The following is a 22331-nucleotide window of genomic DNA, read 5'->3' on the forward strand; positions in this document are numbered from 1 at the left end:
ACACGGCTTGTCTCATAGAATTCGATAAGAGTCTTTTTTTTTTCGCCCTCAGACTACTGTTCAGGCTACTCTGTTTAGAAGACTTTTCTTTTGAAGATGGTTTTGTACCCCAATATCATTTTGCTGAGGAACTCATGGGGCGAAGCTCACCCTGAGAAGTGCAAATGACAGAAAGGGCTGGTGATTGATCTCAACATTTAGAACGAGACTTTATTTCATAGACAAAAGCTTTTGACAAAGCCTGACTCTGAAAGTCCAGCTATTAATGTTTTGCCTCTGGCGCGCTTTGACGCGCCGAGGTTTTACAAGGTGTGAACAAAAAGAAGCGTGAAAGAGCTATTTATCAAGTAAGAAAAAATATTTATTTTGGTTTGTTTTTTTTTTGTTCGGTTTTTTGGAGAAGGAAGGACCGAATGCATAAAGAGTGTAAGATGGATAGAGGCGTTCACAGAGAGAGAAGTAGGCGGTGAATCGAATTTAAGGAAAGTGAGGCTCCGAGATATAAATTTGCTTTACGGACGCCTTATTGAATATGAGCATTAGTGAGAAGAAGTGGGATAGATTAAACTGAGAAGTAGGGTGAGAATAGTTCATGAAATAGAGGTTTGTCACATGGAAAAAGAGAATGTGTAATTTCAGGATATTTTGTGTTTTTTTTTTTTTAGATTTTGATTGATCAGTGAATACATTTTTTGGAAGTCTTTAATTAAAGAAAAGAGAGCGGATGGAAGGATGTTGAGGCAGTTTATCTCGAGGTCTGCCCGTGAATTTTTTAAGGGATTTAAGCAGAAATGCGGTAATTTGAGATACAGCACAGAGTCTTTTGCACAGGAGCCGTCAACAGCTAGAGCATTGGTACCCAAAAAGTCGAGATGGTTTCGCCGGACGTTAGTTTGTGCGGTATTTGCAGGAGTTGGGATTTGGGTCACAGATATGTGGATCAACGATGATTTTGATTCGGTCTACGAGTATTGGAGGAAGCGACTACCAATGGAGGAGAGAATCAACAGGTACGAGCAAGAGCAGTGGGGAGGCCGCAAGACATTGCAGGCGAAGACGCGCGCGAAGTCGTATTTAGATTGCCGTGCGGAATCGCGTTGTGCAGAGCATACAAAGGCAACCGAGGATTGTGCGTATATGTGTGTATGAAAAAATATGAGATTGCTGAGAGACCGTGTGTGGGTGATGTATAGGCCCAAAGTAGTGATTATAGGATCTGGATGGGGTGGAATGAGTGTGTTGAGGAAGTTGCATACGGACAAGTATAACGTGACGATGGTGTCGCCGAACAATTATTTTTTGTTTACACCGCTGCTGGCCAGCACAACGTCGGGGTTGTTAGAGGAGAGGTCGATTTTAGAGTCCGTTAGGAGGTACTGCAACAAGGAGGGAAAGGATGAGGTGAGGTTCGTGGAGATGGAGGTGACAGAGGTGGATCCAGTGGGACAGAAGGTGATTTGCGAGGACAAGTCGAGAGTGAGGGGAAAAGTCTCGAAGATTGAATTAGAATATGACTATTTGGTGATGGCTCCAGGAGCAAAGCCGGCGACATTTAACATTCCTGGGGTTGAAGAGAATGCAATTTGTATGAAGACAATAGCTGATTCAAGGAATATAAGAGATCGGGTGATAGACTGTTTTGAGACAGCATCGATCCCAGGGCAGTCTCCGGACGAGATAAGTCGGCTGTTACATTTTGTGGTGGTGGGAGGAGGACCATCCGGGGTGGAGTACACGGCGGAATTGCACGATTTTGTCAAGAACGATTTGAAAAAGACCTACCCGGATGTAAGCAGCAACGTGAGAATTTCATTGGTGGAGGCGCTGCCGAAGATACTGCCAATGTTCGACAGCATGTTGATTGACTATGTGGAAAAACGCTTCCGTGAGAAATTGAATATTGATGTGTGGACAAAATATATGGTCAATCGTATTGAAGAAAGATCTATGGTAGTGAAAAAACAAGATACAGGTGAAGTTATCAGCATTCCATTTGGTATGCTCGTTTGGGTTACTGGCAATTCGCCGCGTAGTATTACACTTGATTTGATTGAAAAGCTTGGCCCTTCTTTCCAGCCGACTCGCCGTGGACTGAATATCGACGATCATCTGCGTGTAGTTGGTACAACAAATATTTTCTCAATTGGAGATTGTACCTTTAGGCCCGGATATCCTGCTACCGCTCAAGTCGCGTCTCAGCAAGGTTACTATCTCGCACGTCTTTTCAACCAATATGCCAATTTCCTCGCGGAGCAAAGGGTCTCTCACCCAGACCAGTCCACCGGAAATGCAGATGTATTCTCCTCTGTACTTGGAGAGCACAACAAATTCATTTTTAAGTCTCTCGGTAGCCTCGCCTATATTGGGGAAAACAGCGCCATAGCTGACCTCGGTTCGAAAGGTAAATCCAAAGGATTCGCTACTTGGATACTTTGGAGAAGCGTCTACCTTTCCAAGCTGCTCTCGCTCCGCAACCGAATATCCGTGCTCTCGGATTGGTGCAAAGTCACCTTATTTGGACGCGACGTCTCTCGCGGTTGAAGTTTCGTAATAGACTCGTGAATGAAATTGCCTGCCCGGAGCAGGGTGAGAATAAATTTGTGTGCTTTTTTTTAAGCGGTCGCGCTTGTTCAGGGGGAAGAGGGGCGACTTTGTGCGGCGGCGCCGGTCAGGTAGGTGTACATCACATCCACGTCTCTCTTCGAGGACGAGCGAACGGTTTTGAGTTCTTCGACGGCTCGATCGGAGAAGGAGATAGTGATAGACCAGTTGCCGCGGCGAGAGGGCAGTGAGGAGGAGAAGTGCGCAGGTGGGGCTACGGCGATGATGGAGCGAAGAGGGATGATCCAGCGGATGTCGAGTGCCTGGAGGTGGTTGAGGGACGACTCGAAGTAGAGGGACGGATTGGAGCTGAAGGAAATAATGGTAGGATAAGGGATGAACTTGCAGAGGACAGTATCCGTAAGCAAGAACCAGGCTGGCGGTCTCGACGGAGTGCGGTCGAACGAGGAGGAAGGCAGAGCCGGCGAGAGCACAGCAAGAGAGAGCGGCGACTCTGAAACGGCAGGTGTAGGTGGATCTTGGAGGAGATGGTAAACATAGTTGCCGAGAGGACAATCTGCAAGTGAGTGCTGTGTAAAGAGCTGCTGTGAGATGCGATCGAGCATTTCTGTGCCTATGGATTTATGTGCGTTGTAATGTTCCCAGCATGAGATGTGATTCGATAGAAGGAGTGATTGTCTGGGGGATAGACGGACATATGGGGACAGGGGACGGAAATTAGAGAAATAGAAGAGGGACAGAAACGGAGATGAGAGTGAAGGAGGAGTAGGAGAAAAAGAAGGGACTCGTCTTGCACGCCAGAGTCCGGGCGATGGAGTGGATGCCTGTTGTTTATAGACCAAAGTGCATTGATGGAGTAAAGTGATCAGGGAAAGTGGAGGTCTTATAAACATGTTGAGGATACAAAGGACGGCACCTCGGAGGAATCCGATAACCCTGCCCTGTTTCCAGCCACGAGCAGGGAGGAGGAAGGCTAATTGAATTGCAGATCGGAGAGATCCTGCCTGTTGGATGAGTTCGTGAAAGAATGCAGTCACGAGACATGTGCGGGAAGAAGAAGCGGACGAAGCAACGAGGGCGGATAGCGCATTTTTGAGAGTCGGTAAGGAGAGGGTATTACATTTTTGTGGCCGAGTTAAGAAGACCGCGGATTGCTGGTGAATGTAGGAGAGTTCTTTGTTCGCTTCCAGAGTTAGTTGAGACAGCATTTTTTGTAGGCTAGAGACCATGCAGGTAATGGAATTGGAACAGGCGTAAATGAGTCGGATGAACATATTGGACACGCCGAGGGCGCATAGTTCGATCCAGGGAATGTTGAGCTGGGAGCGGTGGTGAAATTCGTTGATCCATTCGCTGAAGCCGTCGAAAAGAATGTTGAAAAAGGCGCCGGGGCAGCCGACCAAGTTCAAGGACAAGAATGGTTTATGGAGCTGGACAAGAAGCTGGGATTGGTAGTGCTTGGTTAATGAAAGTTTGAGTGAATTTGAATCGGCTTGGCAGACTTGGAATTGGCGAAAGTTGAGGTGAAGGCGAGTCAGACCGCCGAGTCCTATTCCTATTGCGAGAAGAAGGTTTTTGAGTGGCTGAAACTCAAGTTCAGTACAAGACACTGGCAATTGGCTTGGTAGACATTGAAATCGATGATACAGTTGGAGTGAGACGATGGCCTGGTTGACCAGTTCCCGGTCATCATCTGCTTCCGATCGGCGTCGCTTGAACGTTGGGAAGAATCGGAAGAAGAATTTCGAGATGCTGCGAAGTGAGCTGTTCGTTGATGAGTCAGCGCGACTTTTTAGCATTTGGTTTAGTTTTTTTATCTGAATGGAATAGTATCGAATCCACTCGTCGCGATCGGTAAGGGTTTGGAACTTCAGTTCCGCGAGAGAACCAGGATGGGTGCGGGTCTGTCTTTTAAGGGATACGGGGCGACTTTTTATGGGTTGAGTGGTAGCATAAATAATTATCGCCAAGGGAGATAATGACACCTCATCGAAGAGGGTCGTTTCTAGTGCGGGCTTGGGGTGAGCGGTAGGCTCTAGGTAGCGGGGGGTGAAGAGAGATTGTTGGGACCACATGCTCGGTGCTTGTCGCCTCAAAAAATCATCCTTTTGATCAGGTTCGACTACAGGTATCCAACCTACATATGATTGACTCTTTTGATTAGGACCTTCTTGTTGGTCTTCGATACAATCTTCGTAGGTCTGAGGTAACGGAGAGCTCGGCTCTTCCCAGGCTAGCTTCGTCTGTGCAAAGTACTCTTGCAGTTGATGAATGAGGGCCTGGTCTAGTGAAAGAGTTAGAGGCCTCGCGGCTGCTCTTACTCGTATGTGTCTCTTGTTAGGGCCGACATATCGATGGAATTCTATGGCCAGAGCATAGGGTCTCATCTCCGGATTTGTCGACGAGCCCAGTTCCAGTAGGCTTTCTGAGACCCATGGAATAGAGGCCAGCCAGGATGCTGGAGAGTCGCCATCTATGTCGCTCGATTCTGGGGTTTTCAGCGAGAATCTCTTTGTATTGACGCCGAAACTTGGGTCGAACGCGCTTGTTAACACTACTGAATACGCAGAATGGAATCGGCGGGAATTTGGAGAATCCAGCTGGAGATTTTTGATCAAAAACTGAAATTGCTCCTCCTCGCAATTAGGGTCCCTCATTGCTTTGAGTGAGATGTGCTTGATTGAAAAGGAGAGCAACTCATAGTCTTCTAATACATCCACTATGGAGACAGAAATTCCAAGCAAGAACACACCTAACGTCTGGTTTAGAGGGACTGGCTGCCTTTCTGATAAGTCTTTTTTCAGAAGTTGTGCGGATTCTTCTGAGTCGGGTTCCTTTCGGTGGGGCTCGGAAATGTTAGATTCTGTTCGAATTCGAATTAAATTCGACGCTAGCTCGGCGTCCGTCTCTAGCTCGACCGAGAGGGTAGGAACACGCGTCCCCTGGTCGACGCCTTCTGGTACCTGGACGAGACCGCAGAGAGTACTCTTATCCGCTAACTTAGAGCCGAATAAGGGGACATTGAACCCTGGCTCGCTGCAGCGGGGTCCTTCTTTATCAGAATCCATCTGTAGCAGTAGGAAAGGAAAGCCTGGGTAAAGATAAACTTGGATCAACACTGCAGCATGGAAATCGCAGTTTGGTGAACCCCGATAGTTACTCAGAACCAGGTTGCTTGCTGAATTGGGAGCGAGCCATAAAATATTCAGAGCCAGCTCTGGCGCAGCTGGGAGAACCTTTATCCACCAGTCTGTCTCGTTTGACACTGAGATTGCCTGTTCGCGATGATTTGATCGCTTACCGTGAAAAAGAAGGTCATTGAATGGTCGCAGTAAAGAACCATAGCAGGAATGCCACTTCTGGGCGAAGCTTTCCCAATAACTGAGGTCCCAGCCAAGTTCACTGGCTGGCTTTGTCCATTCAATGGGTATCCCCCATCTGGGCTGGATTTTTAGAGCGAAGGGATACTGGAAAAGAGGTGAAGTGTGGAACAGGACAAACGTTGTACGACCTGCATTGATTTCCTCGATGGTTGACATGCGCACACATGCCACGATCGAGCTATTGAATGGGTATTCTGAAGGCTCTTGGTAATTTTGAGTTCGAGTCCACTCGATTCCAACGAACTGGTCTGTGCAGTCTTTATCGACTGTCAGGGGCCGGCTCGAACAGAGGCGCCATTCGGAGGACACTTCATCCGACGGAATATCTTCGGCGTTGGACACTTGAAATGGAAGTAAGATAGACAGATTGCAATGACTCAAGCCGAGCGGAGAGGGAAAAACATAGAGAGGGACGTAGCAGAGCCCAGAAGGGGGTAAAACGTAACAGGCGTGACCGAGTACTTCTCCGCGCAGGAGGTGCGGTTGCACGCGTACTTTGTCAGCAGTGGAAGATGTCTGGTGAGAAAGATCACACAGCCTATCGACAGCACGGTAAAGTGAGTGAAGAGAATCATTTTTTTCTTGGTTCTTGTTGCCGCCGGGATGCTTTTCATGGGAGCTACGGGTCTTCAACTCGATGCATATAGAAGAGAAGGGCGACAAATTGGCGGCTATCAAGGTTGGAACGACGGTGATTCGCTTCGTTCTCCAAAAAATTCCGCTTCCCTGGTTCACAACGATGGCTACTCGAATCCATGAATCGCTAAGTTCGCCGAGAAAAAGCCGCCTGCAAACTGCCTCGAAGCGGACAAATTTACGCTTATTGGAACTTTGCTTGAGGGCACATTTTGCCGTCGAGTCGACGAGCACAGGCGAAGACAGGCTTGAGTGTGCATCCACAATAGCGATGCGCAAATCCATCATCGCCGAAGCGGTTTCTCCGGAAGGAATTGACGTTGAAAAGGTGGAAATGGGAGACGTCATCAGAGGGGATACCTTGTGGAGTTTTTTGATCAATGGAAGTGGACAAGGGTCCAGCTCGAAATCGTGATCTTGAGAAAAAGACTCGGCCTCTTCGAGCACCTCCCAGTCGCCAGATTTGCCGTTTGTCGTTGACAATATATTGCTTCTTCCGCCGAGGTGTCTGCAATCAACTTGGCCAGCGAGCGGTTCCACTCTCTTTTGGAGCAAAAAGGCCTGGTCTCGGATAAAGGATTCAAAATCCTTTGGATCATGGGACAGGGGTGCCGAGCAGGGACACGGATCGTCGCTCGAGAGTATCTTGTCGATTGCAGCAGCATTTTCAGCAATAACTGGAGATGCTCTGAACCAGACAAGAGGCAGATAGGTCTTATTGATCAGGCAGAGGGGCGCGTAGATAGAGACTAGAATGGCATTGTTGCGCATCTGATAATCTAGTTGGAGCACCAAGTCGAGCTGCTTGGCATCAAAGACGTGGCATTCGGTGTCAAGAACTACATCGGAAGAAGACGAGGTGACTGGCTCGCCAGACGAGGCATCTCTGTGTAATCCTGGGAGTTGTGTCGAGGGAGAGTAGATCAATGCGCGATGGCTCCACTGAAAGTTTTGGGGCCTGATTGACAAAAAAAGCGGGTATTCGAAAGGGTGTTTGGTCATTTCGAATGTTTCTCCAGGCATGATGGGGTGAGAAGACTGGGTGCACACCTTTCCGGTGATACCGTCGACAAGCTGGAGTTCAATCGGCACATAGAGTGCGTTTTCGATCCGAAGTCGAGGTCGAATGACGAGAGTTATTGGGAAGGCGGAGAGCCGAGGTTCGCCAAGCTGATTGAGGAGAGCTTCGAATAGACATCTAGCTGACTGAGAGACGGCAACTTTTGGCGATGAAAAGGAAGTAGAGGGCGCTTCACCTAATTCAGATCCCAATTGGCAAGAAGAAGAAAGATGTTCCTCGGACAGCATTGCCCGGAATTTATCAAGGAGTGAGTGGTTCAATTCGAGTGCGTAGGGACCGGCTGATAGATGATGACTCCAGGTCGTGTGGATCGGCGTGTGGTCGATCAAAAGCCGAGCGTCCAGACGGTCGGATTCCTCGCCAAAGGGGGGCCATCGATTTGGCTGATGGCCATGGCCGCTTGCGCGCTGATATCGATAAAGCATTTTGAGCGCTGCATTTGTGGTATCGAGTATGTTCCAGGTGATAGGAGCGTACAAACATTGCTTAGGAGCCAATGAGATGGATGTTTTCGAACAGACCTCCGAAATTCGATGTGAGGTTTCAAGTTGAATGCGAACCATATGGGTCTGACAGGCATTGAAATAGCGAACAGTCCCCCGAAGAGTGATCTGAGTAACATGAGGTTCTACTCGGAATACGTCTATTGCTAAAAGTTGTCCGTTGGACGTAGAAAGAGGATGAAGTTCGAAGTATTCTGTACCTGTAACGTTTATAGACTTTTGAATGGCGCGGAGCATCCCTAGTCGAACACAGAGAAACAGAGGCTCACTAGCCGATTCGAAATGAATAGAGTTGTTTCTTTCTGGAGACAGCCATGTCACTTGATCTGTATCTAGTTCTAGAGGCTTGATCGACGACGAGTCGTCATCTGGAGGATGGCCGAGGATAACTGAATATTTGACCGTAAGGCCGGTGAGATTTACCAACATATACTCTCGTTGGTGGCAGACGTGATCGGCCTTCGCAGAGCGCGTGGTGAACGAGGATTCGTCTCTTGAAATTTTTCGCCGATATGGGTGAAATTGCGTGGGACATCGGTCCAGAAGCCTTGTGTAGACGCTCCGCCAATGGTCGCTGAAGTATATGGACTTCTTTGATATGTACAGAATGCGGTTCGTCAAGTTATTGAAAGCCCACAGTCGATGGACTTTCTGCAGCAATAACAGCAAGGTCTGCGTCACAGAAACGTTCAGCAGATCGAACGCCGCCACATGGATGTTTTTGGATGGAGGGAATGTGAAAAACGCATCAGAGCAACGACGAATTTGGGACCACAGAGAGTGAAGCTCGGCCGCGGAGCACAAATCGCCTGATTCATTGTTGCGCGCTGAACAGAAGTGCTTCAGAGTTTGGAATGGTTTTTGTAGATTGTCATCCGCCGCACTGAGCCCTGCCAAGCTCTTCCTTGCTTGTTCTAACTGGAAACTCACGGGCCAAGACTGAATCAGAGACTCCCAAAATCCATCGAGCGAGCTGTCGTCCAGACAAAGTGCTCGCTTTCTGGAATAATACATAGCTTCTAGCGTTGCCTGAGCATGTACACGTGTTGTGCATTCAAGTATCAGTTGCTGCTTGATTCCTTCGACGTGCGATTTCAACTCGAAAGTACGACTAAAGCAGCCGGAGAGCGGGGACAGCTGAAAATACAGTTGGGGCATGTCTATACCCCTCGAATGGTGTATTATCGTCAAACAGGTTCCAGCCGCTGAAAAATCCAACTTGAAATCCAAAAAGCTATCGACCCCGCTCTGGTCAGTCTCAGAATTTCCAATGTCAGCCGATCCAGTTCTCTTTACATTTGTCGACGCTACTTGCTCTTTCTCGACAACTCCAGAGTCACTCCTGATATTCACGTGTCGGTACCAAGTCGATTCCTTGGCTCGCCGAAAGGCTAGACACAGTAACTTCGCGTCCAAATCAGAGCAGTGAAAACGGACCCAACTCAACAAGATCTGAGCTGATACGGACCGTGGTGTAGCGCTTGCATTCAGCTGGATATAAACTGGATCCAAAATGGTCAGCTTAAATCCGCGAGAATCTTCCTCTTCCCTCGAAGCCGCTGTACCGCTGAAGTCATGCCTCTCCACTCTCGTGACCAAGAACTGGCTCGACGAAGTTGATTTAGCCGCGTCACTTGTAAAAATTGCATCCGTCGAGCCGAGCTCGTTTTCTGGTCGCGGATATCTATGTCTGAAGATCTGAAATGACTCCACACTGCATTTGCCGCGTTTATCGATTTCACAGCCTTTTTCTCGATTCTGCATCACCTCTATAGATAGAACCGACGCCAATTGGAGTGTGAAACAAGAGAACACGGGATCTGGAACGCCCCGGACGCAAATCGGAAGTTGAACCGATAATTTTTGAAACAAAACTTCGATGCGGACAAGAGAAGGCTCCTTGACCTCGGTGTGAGATTTTGGCTCAGGGGATCGAATCGAGACTGATAGAGCCTCAAGCGATGGCGGCTGACTTCTCGCAGAAGTTGAAAAACCTCTTCGATCGCCGCCCTCTACTCTATCTTTCAAACGTCGACTCCAGCTTTGTTGAAGAGCCAGTACTGGCTTCCAAAAATATTTCCGAATCCATACATAAAGTGTGTCGATTGATGGCATGTGAGTGCAGACCACGAAATCACCGACTTGGCACGTAGCCCGGAGACCTTCCTCCTTGGGCAGCCAAGCTAGGCGCAGACGAAACAGCCTGTTTTTGCTCGAAAACAGCTCTTCTTCTTCGCGAATGCGCCACCCGACAAATTGTAAACTTTTAGGACCAAGCAATTGAACATGTCGGGGGCAGATGCCTTCTTGATTCGAGCAGCCACAGTCAAAAAGAGAGGTGTAGGGGGAATGACACGTGTGCGGTATGTTGTTGCTCATGCATTGGGCATAAGCTGTGAGTCCGTTGCCAATCTGCTGAGGGGAAAAAGAGAATGGTGGTCCATGTCCCTGGAGACTTCTAGAACATACTGGAACGGCCTCGGGCAGATTAGAATAGACCAATAAGCTCAAGTCGCAAAGGTCAGCTTCAAGCAGCCGACACCTCTTCAAGGCATCAGTCACCGTGGTGTCCTGCTTGTAAGAAACGTGAGCTTTAGAAAAGTAAAATACGGCGACAGGAGACTGACGCTCGCGAGAATGTTGGAGATCGCATTCTCTATCATCCACCTGATTAAGCTCAGTATTGTTTTGTTCTGCTAGTGTCAGGTAAAATCCGTCGAAAAGAGCATAAGCATGTAAGCGAGAAATTTCAGATTGCCAGTAAGATAGTTTAATATCGGATTTTGCACCGGAGGAGGCCGCCGTCGACGATACTGTGAACTCTGAACTGTGATTCTCCGAATTGAGATTATCAGTAGAAACGACGTCCAAATCGGAAAACACTTCTGTAGCAGAATTCAGAATGGAAAAAAAGGCCACCATGTGTCTGCCGGAAAGGTTTACGCATATTTTTGAGATACGGACATCAACACGGACGTCTTGGCTTCTTTTGGAACTGAGTTCTAAACATGCCACATTGTCTTGCCTTACTGGTATTGTGGTTCTCTTTTGGGTCCATTTCATAGCCACGCTCCACTCCTTCATGATTCGGTCCTCGGCATTTGTAGAAAAAATGTCCCACGACGCAGCCGCTGAAGATCTTGGTGAATAGTCTACCTGCTGAGAGAAATACATGAAACACCGCCTCAGAACCCAGGATCCCGTAACCATCGTTCCTTCGCTCTTGGATGAATCGGAAGGCAGATCCTGGTCAGCTGCAAAGTTAATTGTACCCTTCACCTCGCCTAAACTGACGACCAGAGCAGTGCTTAACTCTTCTGTCACGCTCGACGAATGGATGAGGTTGAAATCAGATCCAATAGGGAAAATGAGCGTCGGAAGCCACGCGCAAACGCTCAAGGTATAAAAAGAACGGTTGCTACAATTCGGCATAGCCAGTGGTGGATTGTCTTTGGAAGCTTCAGGCTCCACTGGGCAAACCAGCGCCTCATGCTGACCTTTCGTTCCCTCGGGTCTCTGAAGCTTTGCACATTCGTTGTATTGAGCTGTCAGATTTAGAGCGTTCGCTATCTGGCGCTGGAATAGCTGGAGGGTTTTGAAGAGTCTTTTCAATTGATTCCAAGAAAAGACGGCGAACCAGCGACGGACCTGGGCATCGATCTCGTATAGAGAGCCGTCTTTTTTTTTGCTCGGAGACGCATTTATCAAGCGTTTTATGCGAGCGGCGAACTCGATCCATCGCCTGTTATCTGAAGAGGCTTGAGTCGATTCAGGGAGGCTGTAGCAAATACACGAACCACAAGCGGTTTGAGGAAAATAACTGGAGGCTAGATTGCCTTTAGATCGCCCCAGAAAGGTCGGAGCTATCTCTTTTAGAGAACGATTCTCTTCATTGATTGATAGACAAAACTCTGACAAGGAGCCTGTAAGTCCAATTTCCGAGAAGGCATGCTTGTAAAAATCCAGCTGGAAGTCGCGGAACACAAGCAGAGAGGACGGATTATAGAAGATGGAATCAAACACATTCAGATGAACACGGTCAAATATAAGCGAGAAAGAAATTTTTGAAGAAGAGCCAGAAAATTCAGTAAAATTCATGCCATGACTTTTGTCATTTTCGGCAAGGGTTTTCGGCCTTGTCTGGGATTCGTTTGTTTGATCGTCAGATATCATTTCTTCACTATCTGAATCGCGCCATTGGGCGAGGCAACTACGGTAGTTCATGCATTCGGCTATCCAAGTCTGAATCAGGTAAACTGGTATTTCTGGGTAAAAATTGAAGCAGAGAAACCTGGCGTGTGCGTCTATGGTCATTTCCGGAGGCGACAGGTCATTTGCTTCGCTCCAGTCGTAGCTCACACTGAGGAATGAACTTTTGTCATTCTGAATGTATTCTGAATCACTGTTCTGCGCTCGAATTAGATGATTGGTAAAGATAAAAGCATCTGGCTGCTCATAGAGGCAATCATCGTCACGCTCCGATGAACAAGGAGGGTGTTCGACAAGAGAAGAATTGCCATCTATCCGGCCTTCTTGGAGTCTCTTTCGCATATCTGACGATACCTTGTAATCGTGAAAGTCCAGGAAAGTTTGCTGCAAGGCCGCAGACCTGATAGATCCTCTGATCTGTAGCGAATCGGTCCGAGATATGATTGAGATCTTAGTTTGATTCACGTCTAGTCGAATCCATTCAACGTTTGGAAAAGAGCGAGGAGAAGAGCCTGATGCGGCTAAGTCACGGTTCAAAAACGCTCCAAGATTTACACCCCGATGACAGACCAAACTGAGTTGGACACCTTTAAAGAAGATGCACGCATCCAGTTTCACCCATTCGATCTTGGCTGTGCGTAAATCAGATTTCAATTCAGAGGGAGAAGGAAGAAGCTGACGAGATGAAAGAGAACTAGCAACTAGGGGAACTTCATGAATAACTTCAGGTGAGTGTCGGCCAAGAGACTCGGTATGGCGTCCGAGAGGCTCGTCAAAGAGGTCAGACTTAGGCACAATCGAATCCTTTGAAACTTCTGGTCGTCCAGAACTCTTTCGAGACTGCTTGGACAATGCTTGAAAACTCAACTCCAACAAGCAGATAATCGAAGGGTCTAAATGAAGTACCATCGAGGAAAATTGCGATCGCACTTTGACACACGAAATTTTTTGGTCTCGGCTCGAATCTTGGATATCATGCTTAGGTCTGGGGGAACCATCTGTTGCTTGCGAACTGTCGGACATATCTTCAACTGGACGCCTATCTTTATCCTGCTGAGGCCGCAGCTCGCCTCGCTGATGCGTTCGGTCGTCTAATTCTTTTTGGACCACGTCGAGCAGCCTCACTTTGATTCTAGTCTCGGCATGCCAGTTATCCAATACAGTGTTTTCTTCAACTACATCTGGAGCCTGAGAACCGACCAGTTGCGAGGCTCCAATTACTTTTATCGACATATTTTCGAACCGAACCAAGTAGATGTTCGACAGGTCTCCGGTGAGTAGGTGCTTCGAGCCCGACTCTAATGCCGACGAAGCCTCTCTCTCAATCAAACCGGCCGATTCGGTGCGAAGGGAATGTGCATGTTGGCGCTCCCAGGATCGTTGCTGCCTCGAGGTTTTTGAGTCTGCCTTTTTCGACTTGATTGTCCAAGTACCCAAATTAAGCACCAGCGCGTAGAAGAGGTCTTCTGACAACGTTAAAGGTGGGAGATTGGCAGGATGAGACGGAAGATGAATAGGAAGCACAATGCGGCGCCGGTGAGACAGGGGAAAAAAGATGGAAAAGACATGAACTTCTACGTCTGTCATTAGGAGGTGCGAGGCCAGCTTCTTATTTTGCTCTGGCTTAATGAATAGCCGTTTAAAATTGTTCAGATATCGAGATGTTTCGAGCACAGTTTCAAAGGAGTGATTGACGTGCTGGGAGAAGATCTGACGGAGTTGCTCGAGGAAAAATAAATCAGCCAAGGCTTGAATGGAGGCGACACGGGCGCGTAAGACCAAATCGTAAGGTACTCGTTGAACAGTCGGAGTCGCATAATCCGAAGTCGCGACAGAATATGGACCCTTAATAAATTGCAAAAACAAGACACTCGGCTGTTCTGGTGGCAGAAAAGAAGGAACAGATGAAGAAGAGTAATTGCCAAACAAGTAAGATGGCGAAAAACTTAAGTCTTCGCCGAGCGGAATGGGGTCCAGAGGAGTTAAAAGCAACTCATTATTGGTCAGGTTGCGCAGAGAGATGAAGGACAGGGTCAGAGAGACGTTGGTATGGTGCAGTACAGGCTTGCTCATCGAGTGAATTTGAAGTCTATGTAGGATCAACTCCGCGAAGTCTAATCTTTCGAGATCGCCACTCAAAGTCTCAGACCGATGGCTTGATTTAACAGAAGAATTGGCATCTCGAATGCGCATCTGACTTAGTCTGAATTTGACTTGACCTATTCTCAAGCAAGTAATCGAATCGGGTACTTCGTGTGCGACAGCAGCTCTTGCTGGGTCCAAGCACTCAGAATGATGGAGGCCTGGAACCGAATAATGAGACACAACACAAACGCCTTCAAAGGCATCCCAAAACACCTGGCGAGGATCCTCAGTCTCCCCAGATATTGACGTGTTATCAGGAACCAACAGCACTTGCTTCCTATCCTTTTCGTTGCTGCGTTCTGACGAATCTAGATTTTGCCACCTTAACTCATTACCGATCCCACTACCTACCCCGTACTCCGATTTCCATTCATCGGACTTCTTTTCTCCTTCAGACAAACCTCTGAAGAGCCAACCGGTCATCTTTGACAGACTCGGCATCACTCTTCCAATGCCTCTGCTCTTTGACTCTTTTACCCCTTCCAGACGCTGCATGACCCTAGCAGACGCTCTGAAAAAGATAATCTCTTGCGCATCTAGCTGCTCCTCCAAATAGCGCAATTTGTATTTACCAAACACATCCAAACTCTCCTTCAACTTCAGCGAATACAGCTGCTCGTAGTCAGCTCGGCGTTGGTGCCTCCAATCCAAATAGCTTAGACTCCGTTTAAAGCTCCGCTGAATGTACTCCTCCAATATCGCTTTCCGTAAAAACAACCACCAAACTCGCGGATTCTCCTTAGGTGTCACTCTAGGATGCCAGTGCTTAAATTTGCGACTCACCGATAGCGCCGAATACGATTCCACTACGCTCGTCAATCCAGATACCTGTCGCTGATCTAATTCAAAAGACACGCGACGGCAATTTATCTCCAGTTGCAATCTAGGCACCCTATCCAGTTTGTTCTGAGATATCCTCATCCTACCATCTATCGACATCGGCATCAATATGTATCTCAACGGTTTCACTCTCTCCCCTTTGCTCTGACTCCCATTTTCTCTAATCCCTGATCCCTCGCTCCGCCGACATATTAACCCCTCCAATTCTGCTATTGACGCCTTAACATCCACCTTCAAACTCTCTTCCGACTCGTTCTTACCTCGCCTATTAAACGTATTCACGTATAGCGCCAAATTCACAATTTCTATTACCTTATCCAAAAAATGACTCGCCACAACCTCTCTTCTCTCTTCTTTCTCCCTTTCTAACCTCAATACTTCTCTTTCTTTATTTATCTCATTTCGCACACTCATCTCCTCCAGAATCAATCCCATCTGGACCAATTGACTTCTATCCGATATTCTGTCCTCATACCGAATATGTACGTCCCTCACACTCACTTCTATACCCTTCAACATCGAATTGACCCATGCCGATAATCTAGACCCTTCACTCTCTTCTTGACCTCTCTTCTGGCGCTCCCTCGCTCCTTGGTATGTTTCCATCAACAATTCTACCGCCCTCACTATATCCTGCTTCTTTGACTGCTGCTTCTTAAATTCATCGTCCTCGCTCCAGTCATCAGTATCATTCGGACCTGCCAAAAGATATAGCCCAGATATAGACACCACTATCGGCTTTGTGAAAAAACTTCTCCAAGGTAATAATAACTTCAACTCCTTAATATATCCTTAAAGCCGTGATGATGTCACGATTAAAATCTACTTATAGGTGAAAACCCCACCGTTGTCTGCATTTGTCTGCTATGCCTTAAAACATACCTATGCTCACGCGAATTGGTAGATTCAACATCTCAATCGCTTCCTTCTTTATATGAACGTCTCTTAGATCCAGCGTGCCTACATTTACGTAATTGTGCAAACCCCGTAGAAACTACCATTCGTCATCTATGATCCTAATATGGTCCCCTGCTTTTTTACACACAATAACATCTTAATTACACGACTATTTACAAACCTTTCCATAGTCCAAACTTTAACGTTTCTGACGTCACATCCTCAATGTATTTTTCCAAGTAAGAAGACAGGATCTTGGTAATGATATCTAAACATGACAGTAACTTTGTGTCAACGCCAGCTCTATATTAAATTTATTCCTAAATCCAACTTCAGAGTGCACAAAACTAATAAAGCTAGATACTTAGATAAGTTGGAGCATACGTGTCATGTCTATAGGTTGGGTGCATCAATTGTAAATAAAATAACGTTTATGTCATAAAAAAAAATAATAACTAATATTCGTAAAATTTTTTGATAATTTTTGAATAATTTATTATTAGTAAAATATATATAATCAACAATGTTGTATCAATTTTATATCAAAAACTATTGTATATTTATTTCTCATTGAGAAAATATAAATATAGATTTAATTTGTATTTAGAAAATTAAAATAGTAAAAAAAATTTTTTTTTTTGATAAGACGAAGATTCGCATATATAGAATATTTGTGTTTTGACTCGTATAAGTAGCATCTATCTAACATGTACAAAAACGGCATTAACATAAAAGAAAATGGTTGTGTATTATGTCTTTCGATATACTTATAAGACGATTGGCTTTATACTGACATCAATAGGGAATAAAAGATGGCCAGCAATACGGATGGTCGCAGACGACTAAGGAGCTTACAATATATGTCGAATTTTCTCCTCCACTAAAATCCATCAGCGAAATCGCAGTTGAAATAACTTCACAATCTATCAGCGTGCGACGTAAGACGGCACCTGAAGGTGAATATATACTTAAAGGAAAATTATGGAAGCCAATTAAGGTAGATGAATCTACGTGGCACGTGGAAGATCGCAAGTTGCTTACGATAGAGTTGATGAAACTGAATCGTCTGGAGTGGTGGAACTGTGCAATAGTTGGACATAAAGAAGTAGATACAACAAAGTTGCAGCCAGAGGTATCGACCGATGTAAGCGATTTAGATAGCAAAACACAAGAATTAGTGAACAAAATGATGTTTGATAACAGGCAGAAGGCGATGGGACTGCCCACGAGGTAAGTAGTGATGCAGGATGTGTGTACACTGCTCAAAAATAAGAGAGGCGAGAGAAAAAAATTAGATGGTGCTAACTGATCATTTATTGAATAAATTGCATGAAGCGACGAGCTGAAGAAGCAGGAAATGCTGAAGAAGTTTGCGGAGCAGCATCCAGAGTTTGACTTTTCTAAGGCAAAAATCCAGGTACGTAAGGATGCATATACGCATGAGTGTATATGACTTATGTAAAGGTAAGAGACTGACCATAAGAGAAGTGAGGGTAGAAGCAGGACTTTAAAGTTAATAAAGATTAGGATGAAAAAGATGATATAGAGAGAAGACGCGAAAAGGGATTTGAATAGGATATAAAATGAGGGTAAGGAGTAATAGTTATAAGTGTAGAAACTAGTGAGGGATTTTGGAAGAGGTACGTTGAGCCAATGTGGTTTGGAGATGTGTTTGAACAAGGTTGAATGGGTCATTATGAGAGGGGTTAAGGGAAGAAGGTGTTCTAGCGAGTGCGTGGATAGCTTGAAAGCGGCGTCCTTGTGAGATGAGAGAGTTTGTTCTAGAGCGCTTATTGGTACAGGAAACGGGACGGAATGAAGTTTTCGCCAGAGGGTTTGAGGATGAATCAATGGCAAAGGGGTCATGGATATCGCGAGCGAAATCTTGATCAATGGCAGAGAGTAAGTTATCAACAGAAATGTCTGTTTTTTGTGAAGGGCGTCGATCTTTCAGTACTGGTATGAATATCATGATTTAGAAAGGGGTGGTACAGGGGAATATAAAGGGATGGTTAGGCATTAAAATACAAAAGAGTAAGATACATGTGTATTGTATAAATAGAAAAAAAGACATTCATACTCCACTTTTTGATACGCTTGCAGCAAGCTTGGCGTTTCAGGGATTTTCTGGTTTTGAAAGTCGGCTGCGGAATAGAGGCTAGCTTGCGCATGGCTGCTTGCATTGAGCGGGGCTTGGCGGATGACTTTCCCATAGAGGATACAGATAAAGTAACAGAATTAGTTAAGGAGAATTTTAGAAGAGAGAGAGATAGATAATTTAAATGTGGGTTTTGAATAAGAGAGAGAAAAATGGTCGCAGCCTACAGGGAAGCGGATTCTTAAGATGTAGGCACAGAAAAAAAAGCTGAGCTGAGGACGGTGGAGGTGTGTGTACACATGCATAGATATTTTTGTATACAGTGTGTATAGAGAAGTCCTCGATGAGAGTGCAGAACAAGAAAGTTTAGCACAATGAAGGGGGCGGATAAGCTGTATGTGAGTGAGATATCGATTATGCGGAAAGAAAACGTGTGCAAGCGAGCGAGCGAATTACGTGTGTGTATGCTGACATAAATAGTGTGTGGGGAGCTTGAGAGAGGTGCGGAATGTATGCAAGGGTGAATGAGTATGTGCCAAGTGAATTTTGTTGAGAGAAAATAGATTTGCGGTTTTTTGAGGACCATTTAACATGTTGATGTGGCGCGGCCTGAGCGGGTATAGGAGGGAAGTGTTGAGAGGGGGAAAGGAACGGGTGAAGGTAAGGGCATTGTCACGGAAGGCGCAGACATCAAAAAGAGGTTGGGTGACGAAGAGGCCGAGAGGAGAAGGCCTGAGAGGTGTGATGAAGAGGTGGAGAGAAAGAAAAGAGGTGGATTTCAGGTATCCGCATGAATGGTACCCCATGGCAAGAAGGATAGAGAGAGATGTACACTTGCATGTAGGTCCGACCAATTCGGGGAAGACGCACGCAGGATTGGAGAGACTGAGAGGTGCAAAGTCAGGGGTGTATTGTGCGCCCTTGAGATTATTAGCAGAGCAAGTGTATGAGTGCATGAATCGAGAAGGAGTGAAATGTGACTTGGTAACAGGTGAAAAGAAGGTGGAGGTGAATGAGGGAATGAAGGCGCAACATGTATCATGTACGATAGAAATGGTAGATTTAACAACAGAGTATGAATGCGCGTTGGTAGACGAGTATCAGTTATTGGGAGACGAAAGTCGGGGCTGGGCATGGACAAGGGCTATTTTGGGTCTACGCGCTAAAGAAATTCACCTATGCGGAGATTCGAGTTCGATCGAGCTGGTAGGAAAGATGCTGAATTCAACGAAGGATCGAATCACGATCCATCAATACGAGCGACTCTCTCCTCTTGAGGTAACTCGAAATCCTCTGCGAAAAGACTGGGTCTTAGATCTGAGGTCTGGTGATGCTGTAATTGTGTTTTCGAGGAAAGATGTATATAGAATCAAGCAATATATCGAGTATAGACTGAAGAAGCCCTGTAGCGTAATTTATGGAAATCTGCCCCCAGAATCCCGTCAACAACAAGCTGGCGCATTCAACAACGCGCAAACGGATATTTTGATAGCCACCGATGCAATCGGACTCGGCCTGAACCTAAATATCCGGCGTATTGTATTTTTGGAACTGAATAAATACGACGGAAAAATTCATCGGCAACTCACTAATGCAGAAATCAAGCAAATTGCTGGACGCGCTGGTCGGTATCAGTCTCGATATCCCTGCGGAGAAGTTACTTCTCCTTGTGAATCTATATGTAAAAAGATTGAAGCTGCTATTAATAGTCCTGTGAAACCTATTCTTAAAGCCGGACTCTTTCCTAGCTTCGAACATCTAGAACGTATCCAATTAAAACTATCCTCTCTTCGTCCCCGATCATCCTTTCTTTTTTCTCCTAAACGCCGTTCTTGTTTATCTCTCTCTACAATTTTCGATATCTACGAACGCTCCGCCCGCATTTCCGGCAACTATTTCTTATGCGACTCCTCCATTTTCCGCTTTCTGGCCTCCTCTATTGACTATCTCCCTCTCTCCCTTCAACATAAGTACATCTTTTCCATCGCCCCCGTCCCCTTCCCAGATCCCGTCCCTCTCTTCTTCTTCAAACGCTTCGCATCCGACTTTTCCAATTCCTCCGTTACCTCTGTTTCTCTCCCTCTCCCCGTTCAAATACATCCCCTCCTTCCCTCCCACTCCACCTTCTCACCCCTGAAATGGGAAACCACCTACAAAATCACAGATCTGTACCTTTGGCTCTCTCTCCGACTCCCAAAATTCTCACAACATCTTCTCGCCTCCTCCCTCAAACTTGACTGCGAATCTGCCATCTCCTCTCAAATACGCTTCCAATCGCTCTTTACTATCTCCCAGCTCGGCAAAAAACGCTCCCCTCGTTCCCTCTAAAAACATCACTCACCGCCTAATACCTCTTATAAATAAACATACCCCTCCCCCTCACCAAACACTTCGACATCACCCTTACCACACATATCCATACATACAGGCTGTTCTTTTTTTTTTGCAGCCGCCTCGTCTGACCATTCTTCCTCTAGCTTCGTTCTTAATTCTTTCTTATTCCTCAGTGTCCATACTAGAGCCCGATGAATAGCTCCATCTATAAACGATTAGCCCTTATCAACTGGAACAGTTGTAAACTTTTTCGGCGTGATGCAAGAGAATTCTATGACACCGTCACAAAACCGGGACAAGAACCTTATTCTGGTATGAAAACCATCAAAATCAGACCCTCCCATCAATGCATCCCTCTAGTGTGCGTTGTCTATGATCCCCTCACCACGCATAAAAAAAAACTTTGTGCGCAACGGCACCTTTCTTGCCGCATCCACTCGTCCCCGACGAACCGCACCACTAGCTAATAGGCCCAACAAAACGTGTCTGTCAACACGTCTCGTGCGTGCGTTTCACGTTTTTATACGCACGAACATGTCATCATTTTGCCTTGCCTTTGCCTTCTCTTATCACGCCTGGAGCAAATACGCATCACGCCTTCCGTACCACTTCTGCCTCTCTATCTAACGAGATGTCAAATATCTGACGAACCGCTCCATCCCTAACACTATGTACTCCCTCTGTTCTGTTGCCTCCATACTTTTTTTTCCAATCAATCACCATGTTAAACGCCTCTTCCGCCTTATCTGCGTTCTTCATTGTACAGGCCGCGCTTGGAGAATGTCCGAGCTTCGCCTGAAATCCTTCAGCGACTTGCACAAACTCTGGTTCGTTCTGCTGAAAGAAAGGAACATGTTGCTAACCGAACGACTGCGTTCACGTAGCATACGAACTGAAAGATTTCGGTATCCAATGCGCCTAAAAAAGACCAGACTGTCCATGGCAAGGATCAAGGTCGTCCTGGCAGAACGCTCTAAAGTGTATACAGAAGCAAAGCACCAAGTTTTGATGATGTATCAACAGCAAAAGAAAAAGTTGCTTCAGGAAAAAAGAGAGCAGCTTATCAAGCAATTTGAGGCGCTCGAAGCTAGAAAAGAAGGAATGGCTAATACTAAGAACGAGCCCTTGAAGGAACAGACGAAAGATGTGCCCACTGGTCAAGATGGCTCAAGTCCGCAAATGGTAAGGGAATGGCCAACCAAACACACGCTGTAACTTGTCGAGTATACAAATGACAACGTCCGCATGCTCTTTGTGCTACCTACGTGCGCGAAAGGTAAAGACCTGGCAAATTGTCACGAACATTGCTGTGTATTAGCTTGTAGCCGTTTTGACGTCATATGTAATCTGTTCATGCCAAATCATGCACATAAATCAGTACTGATATTTCCCAACCAACTAATAAAAAACTCAAATATACATGATATTTAAGTAAGAGCAAAAGTATATTCGATCATCCCTCACAGGGCCCTTATTAAATGATTCTAGTGTTCAAGTAATCTTTGCCGAGATATCTTTTACAAACCATGCCCAATATAGTCGAATGCCCATTTTGGCGCACACCTGGTTTTCCCTACCTGTCTATTGTAAACCGTCTTAGAAAATGTGAGTGGAGAATATACTCCTACGTTGTCAGTAAAGCT

At 46.1% G+C, this 22331-nt stretch overlaps 3 protein-coding genes across 4 annotated transcripts; all 3 read left to right on the forward strand.

Moving 5' to 3' along the window:
* The first annotated feature begins 693 nt into the window (after positions 1-693).
* On the forward strand, positions 694-2597 carry LOC126316430 (uncharacterized). The gene is made up of 2 exons (XM_049992717.1): positions 694-1010; positions 1194-2597. The coding sequence occupies exons 1-2, from the start codon at positions 733-735 to the stop codon at positions 2539-2541; spliced, it is 1626 nt and encodes a 541-aa protein (XP_049848674.1). The 5' UTR covers positions 694-732; the 3' UTR covers positions 2542-2597.
* A 14343-nt stretch (positions 2598-16940) lies between these two features.
* Positions 16941-18206, forward strand: LOC126316436 (nuclear migration protein nudC-like). Of its 2 annotated transcripts, XM_049992723.1 has the most exons (4): positions 16941-16997; positions 17069-17486; positions 17592-17673; positions 17745-18204. In XM_049992723.1, the coding sequence occupies exons 1-4, from the start codon at positions 16964-16966 to the stop codon at positions 17745-17747; spliced, it is 537 nt and encodes a 178-aa protein (XP_049848680.1). In that variant the 5' UTR covers positions 16941-16963; the 3' UTR covers positions 17748-18204. The 2 variants fall into 2 exon arrangements, with proteins under 2 accessions (XP_049848680.1, XP_049848679.1); XM_049992722.1 differs by having other exon boundaries at positions 17592-18206.
* Positions 18207-20844: 2638 nt separating this feature from the next.
* On the forward strand, positions 20845-22081 carry LOC126316435 (uncharacterized). Its single transcript, XM_049992721.1, has 2 exons — positions 20845-21000; positions 21455-22081. Exons 1-2 carry the CDS (start codon positions 20880-20882, stop codon positions 21901-21903), a joined length of 570 nt encoding a protein of 189 aa, XP_049848678.1. The 5' UTR covers positions 20845-20879; the 3' UTR covers positions 21904-22081.
* The last annotated feature ends 250 nt before the right edge of the window (positions 22082-22331 follow it).

The sequence above is a fragment of the Schistocerca gregaria genome, unplaced genomic scaffold, assembly GCF_023897955.1.
Source record: "Schistocerca gregaria isolate iqSchGreg1 unplaced genomic scaffold, iqSchGreg1.2 ptg000584l, whole genome shotgun sequence".
Taxonomy (NCBI): Eukaryota; Metazoa; Arthropoda; class Insecta; order Orthoptera; family Acrididae; genus Schistocerca; species Schistocerca gregaria.